The sequence below is a fragment of the Capra hircus genome, chromosome 7, assembly GCF_001704415.2.
Source record: "Capra hircus breed San Clemente chromosome 7, ASM170441v1, whole genome shotgun sequence".
In the NCBI taxonomy this organism is placed as follows: domain Eukaryota; kingdom Metazoa; phylum Chordata; class Mammalia; order Artiodactyla; family Bovidae; genus Capra; species Capra hircus.
In genome coordinates, this window is record NC_030814.1 from 96677499 (window position 1) to 96692225 (window position 14727).

Genomic DNA, 14727 nt, shown 5'->3' on the forward strand with positions numbered 1-14727 from the left:
TAAATATCCACTGGTCAACCAGCAAGCGAACAGACCGTTTTGCCCTTGTCTTTCGTACCACTGCAACCTAAAGATGCTTTGCTAGCTGCTTTGCAAGCTCCTTCGCTATTGCACTCTCCTAAAGTGTGCTGTATCTCTGTCCGCCCTCCAAGCCTTTGCGTGCCCTGTTCCCTTTACCAAGAGCATATTCATTCAGCTTACTCGTAGACGTATCTGTTGAGATAGGACAGAGCCTGGCACGGAGCAGGAGCGCCTTAAATATTTGATGAGTAAATGAATGAATGAATGCCCTTGTCCATTGTCCATCCAGGACGCTGGACACGCGGGACCCTCCCTATTCATCTCAGTCCCCCGCCCTCCCGCCCAGAATGAATACATCTTTTTATCCGCCCTGAGGGTGGCCGAGCTGAGACATGGGCAGGCCAAGTGGAGGACTGATTAAGGGACCGTCCTTGGCCCCCTCCGGGTATCCTAAAGGGTTCCCTTTTCTGGACTTTGGAAGTTTGTATCCTTTCCCCCTCCCCACCCCCAAACTCAGTATCGGTCACCTGACTTCCACGACTAGTCCCCCGCCTCTTAGCACCCACAGCACCCCACACGGACACTTAGCCAAGAACACGTGGTCCGGGGGCCCCAGCTTCCCATTGGCCGCTGGCCTCCTTCCTCCCAGAGATTGGCTCGGGCTCGGCCTCAGCTCCCCCTTCCGCCGCCTCGCGGTGGTACAAGCCGCCGCGGCTTAGGAGGGGTGGGAAGGTCCAACGCTCCGCGGCGGGGGAGGTGTCGTGAAGAATCGCGTGAAGCGCAGGGATCCCTCTGGAATGTTTCCTTCGGGTTCCACCCGCAGGGGGGCGGCGTGGAGTGGATTGGCCGCGAGCGCCGGGCGGCCGTTTCTGATTGGCCAGATACGGGCGCCAGCCCCGCCCCCTGGCGGTGGCTGCGGGAGAGGCCCGGGCCAGAGTTTGCGGAGGGCCGAGCTGGGCGAGCTGGGCGGCGGCTAAGGAGGCTCAGGTGAGTATACCCGGCAAGGCAGGGGGGAGGGGGTGGTCCATCGCGGCCGCTCGAGGGGACCCCGGAGCAGACCCGCGAGATCGCGAACCCGCGGAGATTCGGCCTATCCTGCGGGGTGGGGCCGGCCCCACGGACGCGGCTGGAGGTCTAGGCTGAGTGGGGTGGAGGGGCGGGACGGGGTGGGGGGAAACGTCCGAGTCCCCTTCCCGGAGGGCCGCCTGCCTTCCCTCTAAGGTCAGGGGTGAACGCCTCCCGGCGCCGGGATGGCGTCTCCAGCCGCACCCCAGCCCCCTGCACCTCTGGAGAGTTCCCCTCCCGGTGGGGACAGGCGCAGAGTCGGTATTTTTGACAAGTCCCCGAAGCTGGCCTTGTCCCAGAAGCTGGCCTTGTCCCACTCGTCCAGGGCCTGGCGAGGGGATGGGGTGCGCCTTGGGAGGATCGAGGTCCCGATTGTAATAATGAAAAAAATCACCCGGGCTAGCATTCATTGAACACTTCCGTGTCAGGTATTTACCATGCGGATCATTGAATCACCCCTCATGGAAGTTGCTGTTACTTCTTTCAGAGGTGAAGCAGCAGACCCAGAGAGGTGGAGTGTCTTGCCTAAGGTCACACAGCGAGTAAGTGGCAGATCTGGGACTCAAACCCATGCTTCAGAGTCCAGAACTGGAATCTCCGCCACTAGACTAGGTATCCAGTGGCTTCAGGGCTCAGGTGTTTCTGACCAGCTCCTCCCACTTCATTCCCTCCAACCAGGCAGCCATCTGGGGCACACCTGCTGGTCTTCGTTTTCACCAGCTGCTCAGACAGGAAGCTGCCCCCATGTCCCTTTTCCCCAAAGCTGGAAAAGCAAGGCCAGACTACTGGGTGCTAAGAAGAGAGAGACATCTGTGGGAGAGATAGGTGGGTGGTGGGGACCATTGGGGTCCTGTGGCTGCTGGGCCCCTAGGGAGGCCTGGGCCCCGGACAGTAGGCATTCTCCCTGGAAACACCCATGAGCCGGTTTTTCAAGACTGATTCAGAGGCCTCCTGCCCTCCTCTTCCAAGCAATGCACTGCCAAAAAGGGGAGCATGGGCGTGGTGTCCCCTTCCCAGCTTGTGTGAGCTCTCAGGAACCCCCTTCCCATTTCCTGCTCCTCCCATTGCAACTCTGTGTAGCTGTAGGCTTGTTAAGTTCCGGGCCCTCCCAGTGAAGAGAGGGTAGGGATGCGGGATTCCAGCCAACCTGCTCAGTGCCACTAGCTGAATTGAAGCTCATTTTCTCCATACCTGTGTTCAAGTTTAAGAGGAGACTGGGAGTGTGGTGGGGAGGTGGCAGTTTGAAACGGTACAGTAGGCATGTTCTGAGGCTAGAGGGGCTCAGAGAGTAGTCAGAATGAGGGCATAAGACACATTATTCATTCGTTCTGTACATATTAATTAAGTACCTACTATGTGCCAGGTGGGCTTCCCTGGTGGCTCAGTGGTAAAGAATCCTCCCACCAGTGCAGGAGACACAGGTTTGATCCCTGGGTCGAGAAGATCCCCTGGAGGAGGAAATGGCAACCCACTCCAGTATTCTTGCCTGGAAATCCCATGGACAGAGGAGCCTGGTGGCCATCGCAAGAGTTGGACACAACTTAGCAACTAAACCACCACCACCACCACAGGCCAGGTACTGTTCCTGGCATAGAGGATACAGTAGTGACCACAACAGAAATCCCTGCTCTTGGGCAGCTACCATTCTAATGGGGGTGGGGGGGGGGAAACAGGTTGTTAATAACAAGTAAATAAAGAAAACACTTGGAAGAGGTTGATAAATGCTATGAATAAAATATGAGGGAGTGGCATGGTAGAATCTGTAAGAAAGGGGGATCTCAGAGGAGGTAACTTTGGAGCCAAGATCTGAATGACAAAAAGAAGCCAGCTTTGTAAGGACCAGGTAGGGGGCACAGCCAAGGCAAAGACTCTGAGGCTGGGCCAAGCTTGGCATGGTATGGCTGGGGCAGGAGAGAACCCACAGTGTGATTCTGTGGGGATCTGTGGGTCACATTAAGGAGTTTAGAGCTTTTCTTCTATCACGTGGGAAACTGATGTAAGATTTGAGGCTGGGGAGCAACACGATCTGGTTTATGTTTTAAAATAGAGACATGAAGTGAAATAACAGCCTAAGACTGGAAGACAAGGGTTCTGCCAGAACAGCATGTAATTAAGTCCGTGGGCCTGAGTTGTCTAGACCACAGGGGTGGTTGTAACAGGCAGGGACAAGCCGAGGAGGCTGCTTCGAGGAGGTGGCCAGGAGTAGGCCTTGACAGGCAGAGGGGACTCCCTGGGCAGGGCAAGGGAAGAGGCAGTAATAACAGTGAGAGTAACAATTTTCTTAAATCAAATGTCAGGCAAAGTGCTAATTGAGTTACTTGCATAAACTCTTTGGATTCCCATAAGCACTCTGAGAGACAGTAATTCTGCCCATTTTTCAGATGAGGAAACTGAAGTGCCATCAAGTGAAGTGACTTGCCCACAGCCACTCAGCTGGTAAGTGACAGGGGTGGGATTTGAACCCAGGCCACTCTGCCTCTTCTGGCCTGGAAAACAAATTCATAAACCACCCACTTTCCTTACCACCATTATTTCCCTGTCCTGGGTAAGACATGCAGCCAGCCTGAACCAGGGCATCAAGTGTAGGCAGACTAAGGAAGTTGGGAGTTGGTGAGCAGGATGTAGGGGCCCTAGAAAAAGGAGGGAGTGTGAATCTTGGCAGCTGACTAAAGATGATACAGATAGAAATAGTAGTAATTGTCACCAGCATTTGTGGAACTCTTACTGGAGAAGGAAATGGCAACCCACTCCAGTACTCTTGCCTGGAGAATCCCATGGACAGAGGAGCCTGGCGGGCTACAGTCCACGGGGTCGCAAAGAGTCGGACACAACTGAGTGACTTCACTTTCACTTTACTGGGTGCCAGGAACTGTTCCAAACACATGTATGATTTCTTTGGAACTCAGAAAGGTTAAGACATTTGCCCAAGGTTGCACAACTAATAAGTGGCAAATCCAGGTTTAATATTTATGTTCTTTGCATTCTGCTAAGATGTATGGGGAGTGGCAGGAGGGAAGCCAGGGGAGGTGGTGATGTGGGGTTTTTTGTTGTTTTTGGAAGCATCGTTAAGGGAGTATAGTGAAATAATTTGACAGAGCAGTACCGGTTTCTTCATTCAGAATGTATTTTATTTCTAGTATTTAGAATATGTAAAGAGTTCCCACAAATCAATAAGAAAAAAGACTAGACATTGCAATTAAAAACAAACCATGCAATTTTAGAGAATTCGCTGGTGGTTCAGTGATTAGGACTCTGCTCATTCGCTGTTAAGGGCCAGAATTCAATCTCTGGTCAGGGAACTAAGATCCCATGAGCCACGTGGCATGGCAAGAAAAAAAGAATGTGGTTTTTAAAAATGGGCAAAGACTTGAGTAGACAGTTTACAAAAGGGCAAATTCAAATGGTTTCAAATGTTTTAAAGGTTGTTTAGTATCACTGAATAGAAGGGGAGTGAAAAACAAAATCTTAGTGTCTTCATGGTTAGATGAAGCACCTACTTTGTGTCCAGAATTATTCTGGGAAGCAAGGAATAAGGGACCCCAGAGGTAGGACTTACACTGTTGCTGGGGAGACAGGATCCTACTGAGGGCAGATGCTATGGCCTGTGCTTCTTTGTCTCCCCAGGACTGGGCACAGAGGCCAGTGGGCTGGTGACTATTAGTTTCATTAATTCATCCATTCATTAATTCCACAAGTATTTAGTAAGCAGCTGCCCTGTGCCAGGCCTTGTGTTGTCTGAGCTAATAGAGGAATGAGTAAGACAGGCCAAGTTCCCTGCCCTTTTCGGAAAACAGACAATGAACAAGCTAAATGAATGAAGTATGGCTTCCACTTGAAAGAGGTTAAGAGACTGAGTTGTGTGGCTACCAGAGGGCACAGCCAGTGCAAGGGCCCTGAGGTTGAACTTCATCCAGTGTGTTGAAAGAACACAGGGAGAAGGCCCTTGTGTCTGTAGGGAATGAGCAAGGGGGACAGAGGCAGGGGGTGAGGGCATATGGGTGATATGGGCTGGTCATTTGGGGCCCATGGACCAAGGGGAGGACATTGACTTTTACTCCAAGTGAGGTAGGAGCCCTGGGAGGGGTTGGAGCGAGGACATATGTGGCCTGACATGTTTTATAGGATCACTCTGGCTGCTGTGTTGAGAGACCATTAGGGGCAAGGGCAGAAGCTGGGAGACTCAGAGAAGGCAGCTGCAGTCGTCTAGGTAAGTTGTTTTTGTCTTTAAGATTGATTCGTTTATGGTCGCTGCGGGTCTCCTTGCTGCGCTGGGGCCTTCTCTAGTTGTGGTGTGCAGGCTTCTCGTTGCAGTGTTTTCTGTTGTTGTGGACCGTGGGCTCTAGGACACGTGGGCTGCAGCAGTTGCGGCGTATGGGCTCAGTAGTTGGGACACATGGGCTGAGGTGCTCCGTGGCATGTGGGATCTTCTGAGCCCAGGGATCAAACCCACGTATCCTGCATTGGCAGGGAACTTCTTTACCGCTGAGCCACCTGAGAAGCTCTAGGTGAGTGTTGATGGGATTGGACCAGGTGATGTTAGAGGAGGTGTTGGAGAACAGATGAATGAATGAAAACGGGTACAGCTCAGGGGCGCTACTGAAGCCAGAAAAGCCCTGGGGAACAGGTGATCTGAAAGGAGGGAGCAAGAAGTCCCCCTTACATAGTAAAATGTAATTTTTCGTAATCTGATCCTTCCCACAACCTGGCCAGGTGGATGGAAGGTCCCCATTTACAGGTCAGACATCTGAGGCCCAGGGAGACTGAATCACAGTGATGAACTTGGGCTTGGGAGTCAGACCTGGGGGTTGGGGCCAGTTTCTGTGACTTCGGACATATGACTTAAACGTGAACTCTTTCCTAGTCTATGAAGGCCTATACAGTTGACCTCTATCACTTTTTTTTTTCTTTTCTAATATTTATTCGTTTGGCTGTATCAGGTCTTAGTTGCAGCACTCAGGATCTCTAGTTTTGGCATGCAAGCTCTTAGTTGCAGCCTGTGGAATCTATTTGCCTGACTGGGGATCGAACCTGGGCCCCCTGCATTGGGAGCATGAAGTCTTAGCCACTGGACCACCAGGGAAGTCCCCCTTCATCACCTCTTTTACATGCCCTCTTTGTATTCGTCCATTGCTCACTCCGCTCTAGCCACACTGGTCGCTAGCTTAATTGTGAATCTGCTCAGAATCTCCCATGACTGCCATTTCACTCAGATCAAAAGCCCAAGTTCAGCCTCTGGCCCACAGGGCCCTGCACAATCTGCCTGTTACCTCTCTCAGTTCAGTTCAGTTCAGTCGCTCAGTTGTCTCCGACTCTTTGCAACCCCATGGACTGCAGCATGCCAGGCTTCCCTGTCCATCACCAGCTCCCAGAGCTTACTGAAGCTCATGTCCATCGAGTTGGTGATGCCATCTAACCATCTCATCCTCTGTCGTCCCTTCTCCCCCTGCCTTCAGTGTTTCCCAGCATCAGGGTCTTTTCCAGTGAGTCAGTTCTTTGCATCAGGTGGCCAAAGTATTGGAGTTTCAGCTTCAGCATCAGTCTTTCCAGTGAATATTCAGGACTGATTCCCTTTAGGGTTGACTGGTCTGATCTCCTTGCAGTCCAACGGACTCTCAAGAGTCTTCTCCAACACCACAGTTCAAAAGCATCAATTCTTCGGCACTCAGCTTTCTTTATAGTCCAACTCTCACATCCATACATGACTACTGGAAAAACCATAGCCTTGACGAGACGGACCTTTGTTGGCAAAGTAATGTCTCTGCTTTTTACGTCTCTGCCCTCACCTTTTCCCACTGTCCCTCTTACTTGGGGATCCAACCACACAGGCCTCCTTGCTGATCCTCAGACATGTCAAGTAAATCCCCACTTCAGGGCCTTTGCACTAGCTGTTCTCTGCCTTAATGTTCTTGCCTCATATCCTCCTATGGATATTTGCTTCTGTCTTTCAAGCCTCAGCTTTGCCTCCTCAGAGAGGCAGGTCCTCTGTGAACTTGTCTGTAAAACTTGTCTTATTGTCTTTATAGCAGTCTTAGAAATTATATTGAATATTTACACATTTGCTTGCTCACTGTACATCTTCTCTGAACCGTATGCTTCTGGACAGCATGGACAGAGCCCCAGCTAGCTAACCTCTGCAGCAACTAGGAGTGAATTCGAAAAATGCAACCCTGGGTCTGGTGCTTTTGCACAGTGAACAAGCTGTGTAACTGCTCATGATGGCCCTACTCAGGGACCTTACTGCTTGTCTTTTTTTTTTTTTAATAACTGAAGTTATTTTAATATTTGCAGCATACATTTTGCTCAGTGGTTCAGTAATGTGCTTGAGTTATTCACAGAGATTTTCTCTTACCTTCACAGGTACACTGTTTAGCAATTTTATGAAATTATTAATTACAGCTTTGAATTATTAAATAAAGCTTTTCTTTTTTTTAACTGCACCACATGCTTGTGGGATCTTAGTTACCCAACCAGGGGTTGAACCCATGCTGGGTCTTAACCACTGGACCGCCAGGGAATTCCCTAATTAAAGCTTTTAATTTTTTAATTAATTAATTAATTAATTTTAAAATTTTTATTTTACTTTACAATACTGTATTGGTTTTGCCATACATTGACTTGAATCCACCATGGGTGTACATGTGTTCCCAAACATGAACCCCCCTCCCACCTTCCTCCCCATAACATCTCTCTGGGTCATCACCGTGCACCAGCCCCAAGCATGCTGTGTCCTGCGTCAGACATAGACTGGCGTAATTAAAGCTTTTAAAAACACACATGCATGTATCCACTTAAACACATACACCCATGGTGTATGTGTGTGTGTATATATATATATATACACACACACACGCACACACACATACATATGTATGTATATTTGTAAACTCTTAGAATTTATCCATATAAGATTGTTTTCTTCATCCATTAACCCTTCATCACATGCTCCTTATTTACTCTGGGTAAGGAAATGTGGGACCTTGCTTGTCTTATTGAAGGCAATATCTACAATGGTGCATGGAATATAGTTAGTACCCAAAACATATTTGTTTGAAGGGAGGGAGGGAGGGAGGGAGGGAGGAAGAGAGGTAGAAAAATAGAGTGGAAGGAGAGGATAGAAAAAAACTGTATCAGTCAGGATAGGTTTTGCTGCAGTAACAAACATCCCCCAGAATCTTAGCAGTTATACTCTACAGTGGTTTATTTTTTGTTCCTGCTACATGTCCATTGCAGCTTAGCAGGGGGGTTTCATTCATTGTAGTCACTCAGAGCCTGGCCTGATGGGGCTGCCACCACATCAGATGTGGCTGGTGACCCTACCGGGAAAATTAGATCTGTGGAGGTTCTTGCTCCAGTAATTAAATGCTTCAGCCCAGAAATGTCACGTGTCACTTCCTCTCACAACTCATTGTCCAGAACTGGTCATATGCTTACCCAGTCATGAAGAGGCCAGGAATGCCATCTGCTTACATACTTTGAAAGGGAAGAGTCAGAAATTTTTTGTGCACAGCACTAATGATTGCAACCAATAGAAAAATAGAGAAACGTAGGCCATGAGCCTCCATTTTCTCATCTGTTAAACGGGCATAATCACATATTATGGTACATCATGTAATCACATCGGGACAATAATATGGTCCCCATGATATGATGTGAGGATAAAGTAAGATCACAGAGCAGTTAGCAGTTATGGTAAATATTGACTGATATTATATCAGGTGTGTAAGTGCTAGGACCAGGTTGTTTTTTTTTTTTTTTTTTAAGTGAAACAGTGTTTATTAGGAGGAAGAAGAGTGTGAATAGACACACATGAGGGACTTAGAGAGAGTGTCATGCCCTCGTGGTAGTTTGAATCACTTATATGAGGCATTTTTCCCAGGTTCCCTTTGGCCAGTCATCTGGCTGGGTGATTGCCTGACTCTGAGCTGGGACCCGATTTTGAACTGAGGCCTGTTCTCTGAATAATTTCATTGGGCCTGTAGGGGCAAGGCAGCCTGAGGCTACAACGCAGACCCTGAGCGCCTTTTCCTGTCCTGCAGATTTCCTGGGCGCGCCCCCTCTTCTCACTGCTCATGCCACTAGGACTGGGGCGGCGGAAAAAGGCGCCACCTCTGGTGGAAAATGAGGAGGCTGAGCCAGGCCGTGGTGGGCTGGGCGTGGGGGAGCCGGGGCCCCTGGGCGGAGGTGGGGCGGGGGGCCCCCAAATGGGCTTGCCACCCCCTCCCCCCGCCCTGCGGCCCCGCCTCGTGTTCCACACCCAGCTGGCCCATGGCAGTCCCACTGGCCGCATCGAGGGATTCACCAACGTCAAGGAGCTGTATGGCAAGATTGCCGAGGCCTTCCGACTGCCAGCTGCCGAGGTACCCACTGGGGAGCCGGGCACCGGGGTTCCCTAATGGTGAGCTAGAGAGAGGCTGGAGCGTGCATCCTGTTTGTGAGCTATGACTCAGGTGCTGAAGCTGCAAATACTGAGGCTTTACCCCAGTGAATTATGGGGAACTGGAGGCAGGGCTGAATGCTGAGTTTCATCAGGCACTGGGAGGCCTGTGCCGCAGTGGATTATGGGGGCTGGTGGCCACAGCTGGATACTGAGTTCCAGTCAGGCATGCATTAGGAGACCTGCAGCCCAGTGTATTGTGGGTAACTGGAGACCAGGACTGGGTGCTGAGTTCCCGTCAGCACTGGGAGAGGCCTCAGCCCCAGTGGATTGTGGGAATGGACAGCCAGGGCTGGATGCTATATTCCCATCTTACATTGAGGGGTTTGTAGCCCAGGGGATTTTGGGAGCTGGAGGTCAGATGCAAGATTCACCCCACTGTGATTCATTGGGAGGTCCAACCCTAAGGATTTCAGGGGCCAAAGGAATGGAGGAAGCAAGGAGGGTGACAGTGGGATCTTGCAGGAAATAGATGCAGGGGTCTCAGTAGGCAGGATGGGTATCTGTGCCCCTTCATTCATTCCAAAAGCATTTTCTGATCACCACTGCATGCCAGGCTCTATGTCCTGGAACCAGTAGGGAGTTTTTTTCTAGGACAGAAACCCAGCCCTAGCAGAGCTGACACCCTAGTGGGGGCCTTGACCGAGCTCTAGGCTGGTCAAGCACTGGGGGCATACCTCCAGGCCCTTCCCAGTGTTCCTTCCTTCCCCCTCAGGTAGCAGTTGGCAAAGGGCATGGGAGAGAGGTGAGGGTTGAATGTCTCCCACTCCTGCAGGTGATGTTCTGCACCCTCAACACCCACAAAGTGGACATGGACAAGCTCCTGGGGGGGCAGATCGGACTGGAGGACTTCATCTTTGCCCACGTCAAGGGGCAGCGCAAGGAAGTGGAGGTGTTCAAGTCGGAGGAGGCGTTGGGGCTTACCATCACAGACAATGGGGCTGGCTATGCCTTCATCAAGGTACCTGGGGGTGGGGCACCCAGAGTCTGAAGGGTAAGGCCTAGCCTATGATGGTAGAACCCAAGGGTGGAGCCACACGGGCTGACAGCTCCTTTCCCCACAGCGCATTAAGGAGGGCAGTGTGATTGACCACATCCAGCTCATCAGTGTGGGTGACATGATCGAGGCCATCAACGGACAGAGCCTGCTGGGCTGCCGGCACTACGAGGTGGCCCGGCTGCTCAAGGAGCTACCCCGAGGCCGCACCTTCACACTGAAGCTCACAGAGCCTCGAAAAGCCTTTGGTGAGGGGCTGCCGCCTATCCCTGCCCCATGCCAGCAGCCACCACCCTCCCAGCCCCCAGCTCCCGCCTGCAGTACCAAAGGCCACCAGCAGGTGGTGCCCAAGGCCAGCTGGTGGTAACGGGTGGAAAAGGGGGTGGGGCAGCCCCACCCTTCTGCTGGGAGAGGGTGTTGGCTCTCTGCCCAGCTCAGGTGGAGGATGGAGGCAAGGAGGAAGTTGCCCCCACACCCAGCTTCCAGGAGCCATTAGCCTAGCCAAGCGCCCCCAACCTGGCCAACCCCCTAGCCCCAAGAAGCCAGGCTTGGCTGCCCTGTGCCAGGCCCCCTACTTTTTTGTCCAGCTTCATTAACTCTCCGGAATGGGCTCAAGGTCCCTGGCGTGGGGGAGGGGGACTCTAAAACACTTCCCCAGGCAGATAGGGTTGGTCTAAAACACTTCCCCAGGCAGATAGGGTTGGTCTGCTGCCCAGCAGCTAAACCCCCTTGGCCTTGGGGAAAGTAGATAGAGACCCAGGACCCATCCCCTTCCTGTCCCTCCGGCCCTGGGGACAGGAGTGGTCCCCTCCAGCCTCCCAGCCCTTTTCCAATCCTAGCCCCTGGCTGTGCCTGCTACACCCCGCCAAGCCAGAGTCAGGAGACCTGCCCTCCTGGGGTCACCTCCACCCCCAGTGCCCCCAAAGCCTACAGAAGCTTGGAGAAGGTGGAGGGTGGTCTGAGGCCGGGATGTCTGGGTTTCTGCCCAGAACATGCTGGAACTGGGCTTCTCCAGTCCTCACCCCTTCCCCCTATCTCCCACAGACATGATCAGCGTGCGTTCAGGGGGTGGCCGCCCTGGCTCCGGTCCCCAGCTGGGTACCGGCCGAGGGACCCTCCGGCTCCGATCCCGGGGTCCAGCCACAGTAGAGGATCTGGTGAGTGTACCAGCCGAGCCTAAGTCCCTCCCCGCTCCACCCCCCACCACCACTTTCCTGTGAAATTCATAGGTGGCAGCATCACTCTTAGCTGAGGGCCTCTGGGCACTGGATGTCCATCCACCTCTGCCACCTCCCAGCTCTGGGACCTTCCTTAGGCAAGTGGACCTCAGTTTCCTAATCTGTGAAATGGGGCTAATAATACTGCCACTTTTGGGGTTGTCATGAGGAAGAACCGTGGGTTTCTATACCAAAAGTGGTGTAAAAAAAAATTTGCACCCAGCGTTCAGTATAATTACAGGTATATTCACATTATTATAATGTCGTCTTCCCTCTTCCCGCCCCCAGCCTTCAGCCTTTGAGGAGAAGGCCATTGAGAAGGTGGATGACCTGTTGGAGAGTTACATGGGCATCAGGGACACAGAGTTGGGTAAGTGAGGAGGGGGTCATCAGGGTCTGGGGATGGGTGGGAGTGTGGGAGAAAGGGGCTTGCAGGTCCTGTGGGGCCAAGTCTGCCCTGAGCCCCTCTGTCATCTGTGCCTCCATTCTGCTCCCCTGTCCTTCCCCCTCCAGCGGCCACCATGGTGGAGCTCGGAAAGGACAAAAGGAACCCGGATGAGCTGGCTGAGGCCCTGGATGAACGGCTGGGTGACTTCGCCTTCCCGGATGAGTTTGTCTTTGACGTCTGGGGGGCCATCGGGGACGCCAAGGTTGGCCGCTACTAGGCCTTCCGCTGGACCTCGAGATGACTTGGGCCAGGCCTGGTGGGAGCCTCTGAGGCGGAGACACCGTAGCCTGGACCCCAGTGTCTGGCTCTGGCCCAGCTCAGTAGCCTGGAGATGATGCGGAGCGGAGGTGGGGCTGGGCCTCTGCCCCTCCTCCAGTCGGTACCACCCCCTCGCCAGTTCCCAGCCTGGCTGGGGTGCCCAGCCCCCTACCCCCGCCCTCCTCCCCACCTACCTCAGCCAGGGTCAGGCACAGCGGTGGAGAGGGACCAGCCAGATTGGGTGGCCACCCCCACCTCCCTGCCCCCAATACTTTCCGCCTCAGCTGCCAAACTGGTCCCTCCTATCTCCCTGGGGCCTCGGGTTCTGTTTGGGGGTCGTGACCTCCCTAGTTTCCTGATGCAGGGAATACAGGAGGGGGGTGTGTCCCCCCCCCTCAGCAAATGCAATAATGCCCTCCTCTTCCACCACCACCCCCCCATCTCCCCAGAGGAGCCCCCTCACTGTGGAGTCTGTTACCTCCGCATTTGAAACACTAGTCTGCTGTGAAACCCCCCCAAACTCCCTCCCTCCCCAGCCCCGCTCGTGTCTCCCTCAGCTCAGCCCCAGACTGAAGGGGCAGGAGGGAGGGATGATGGTGGTGGGCTTTTGTACCTGAATTTGCTGTCTGGAACATAAAGAATCTATCTGCTGTTGGATCTGTGTGTTGGCTTCGGGGTGGGAGAGGAGGGTGGGTCAGGGCTGGGAAAGAATGTAGCAGCTGAAATCCATCCTCTTCGGGCTCCAAATTGAATTAAGAGCTGGCCCCAGCCACCCGCCCCCTCCCACCCGTTCCGCCTGATGAGGCTCTTGGCTGCAAGCCACCAGGCTTCCAGGCAAGGCCGGAGCTTCTTCGCCTACTCAGGGTGCAAATCTTGCTCCCTTTCGAACAAAGCTTCCCGCCACCCTCTGGCCTGATGTGAACAGTGGGCAAGAGGCAGTGGGCCCTTGTCTGTTCCGACCCAGTGGCCCCGAGAGCCCCCAGGCCAGAAAGTGAAAGTGTTACTCGCTCAGTCCTGTCTGACTCGTTGCGACCCCGTGGACTGTATAGCCTGCCAGGCTCTTCTGCCCATGGAATTCCCCAGGCAGGGATACTGGAGTGGGTTGCCGACCCAGGGATCGAACCCCAGTCTTCTGCATTGTAGGCAGATTCTTTGCTGTCTGGGCCGGAAGGCATGGAGAAAGAAAGATGGGGTGGGCTTCAGATGGGATCTCAGCCTGCCCCAGTCAGTGCTGATAGAGAGGAACCCACCCCAAGGCTCAGCGTTTTTGGGGGAGCAGTCACGATGCACCCTCACCCACCCATGCCCCCTGCTCCGCCCAGGCTGACTCTGGATGTGTGGGGTCTGCCAGCGTCCAGGGCACACCATACTTCGGTGCTGGATGTAATAAACCTGGAGTGCTTGTTTTGACAACCCACTTCATCCTTGAGGATTGAGGGGGAACGATGGCAGGAGTGGGTGGGACCCTCGCCAGACCTGGAGGGAAGAGCAAGGATTGAAGCAAGGGGAACCCAGCCAGAGGTCCCCACAGGAATGTCTGGGGGCAAGCTGAGAGGCAAGGTGTGAGCCTGGCTGCTCCCCATTTCCAACATGCAGGTAGTGGGTCCTGGGAGGGGCGCAGGGACGGGTTACTCCAGGATTCCCTGGGCACCTGTGCGCACTTTGCGTGTCTGTGTTAATCGCTCAGGTTGTGAAGGGGTGAGGCCATGAGTCTGGGTGTTGAGAGGGGTAGGACTGTCTCTCTCGGTGGTGGTTTGTGACTGTGTTGAGGGAATGAGGTGTGACAGCTGTCTGCATTCCAGGGTGCTTGTGACTGGCGGGGCTTCTGTGTGGAGTGTGGCTGTGTGATTGCATCTTGGGGTGTCCAGTGCCGTGAGCAGGTTTCTCTGGGTGTTGCTGTTACGAGGGGTGTGACCGGCTAGATCTTGGAGTATCTAGGGGGTTACCACTCCCTATGTCTCAGGCATATGCAGTGTGTACCTGTGGGGCCTGTCTTGGACTGTTAGGGGGCATCTCTGGGTGATTTGGGGTGTGGCTGGGGGGCTCTGTCAGTGTTAGCGGTTGTGTTCACTGCTCAAGGTGCTGGGTCAGACTATTTGATGGCACTGAAGAGTGATGGACTTCCCAGGTGGCTCAGTAAAGAATCCACCTCCAGTATAGGAGAGGGGGGTTCGATCCCTGAGTCCGGAAGATGCCATGGAGAAAGAAGTGGCAACCCATTCATGTATTCTTGCCTGGGAATCCCATGGTCAGAGGAGCCTGGCGGGCTACAGTCCATGGGGTTGCA

General features: G+C 53.3%; 1 protein-coding gene across 5 annotated transcripts; it reads left to right on the forward strand.

Moving 5' to 3' along the window:
- On the forward strand, positions 880-13097 carry GIPC1 (GIPC PDZ domain containing family member 1). 5 transcript variants are annotated; one of them, XM_018051176.1, is made up of 11 exons: positions 880-1008; positions 1574-1628; positions 3468-3522; positions 5209-5293; positions 5554-5591; positions 9123-9443; positions 10296-10481; positions 10585-10765; positions 11562-11674; positions 12023-12104; positions 12248-13097. In XM_018051176.1, the coding sequence occupies exons 6-11, from the start codon at positions 9156-9158 to the stop codon at positions 12397-12399; spliced, it is 1002 nt and encodes a 333-aa protein (XP_017906665.1). In that variant the 5' UTR covers positions 880-1008; positions 1574-1628; positions 3468-3522; positions 5209-5293; positions 5554-5591; positions 9123-9155; the 3' UTR covers positions 12400-13097. The 5 variants fall into 5 exon arrangements, with proteins under 5 accessions (XP_017906665.1, XP_017906664.1, XP_017906667.1 ...); XM_018051175.1 differs by lacking the exon at positions 5554-5591; XM_018051178.1 differs by lacking the exons at positions 5209-5293; positions 5554-5591.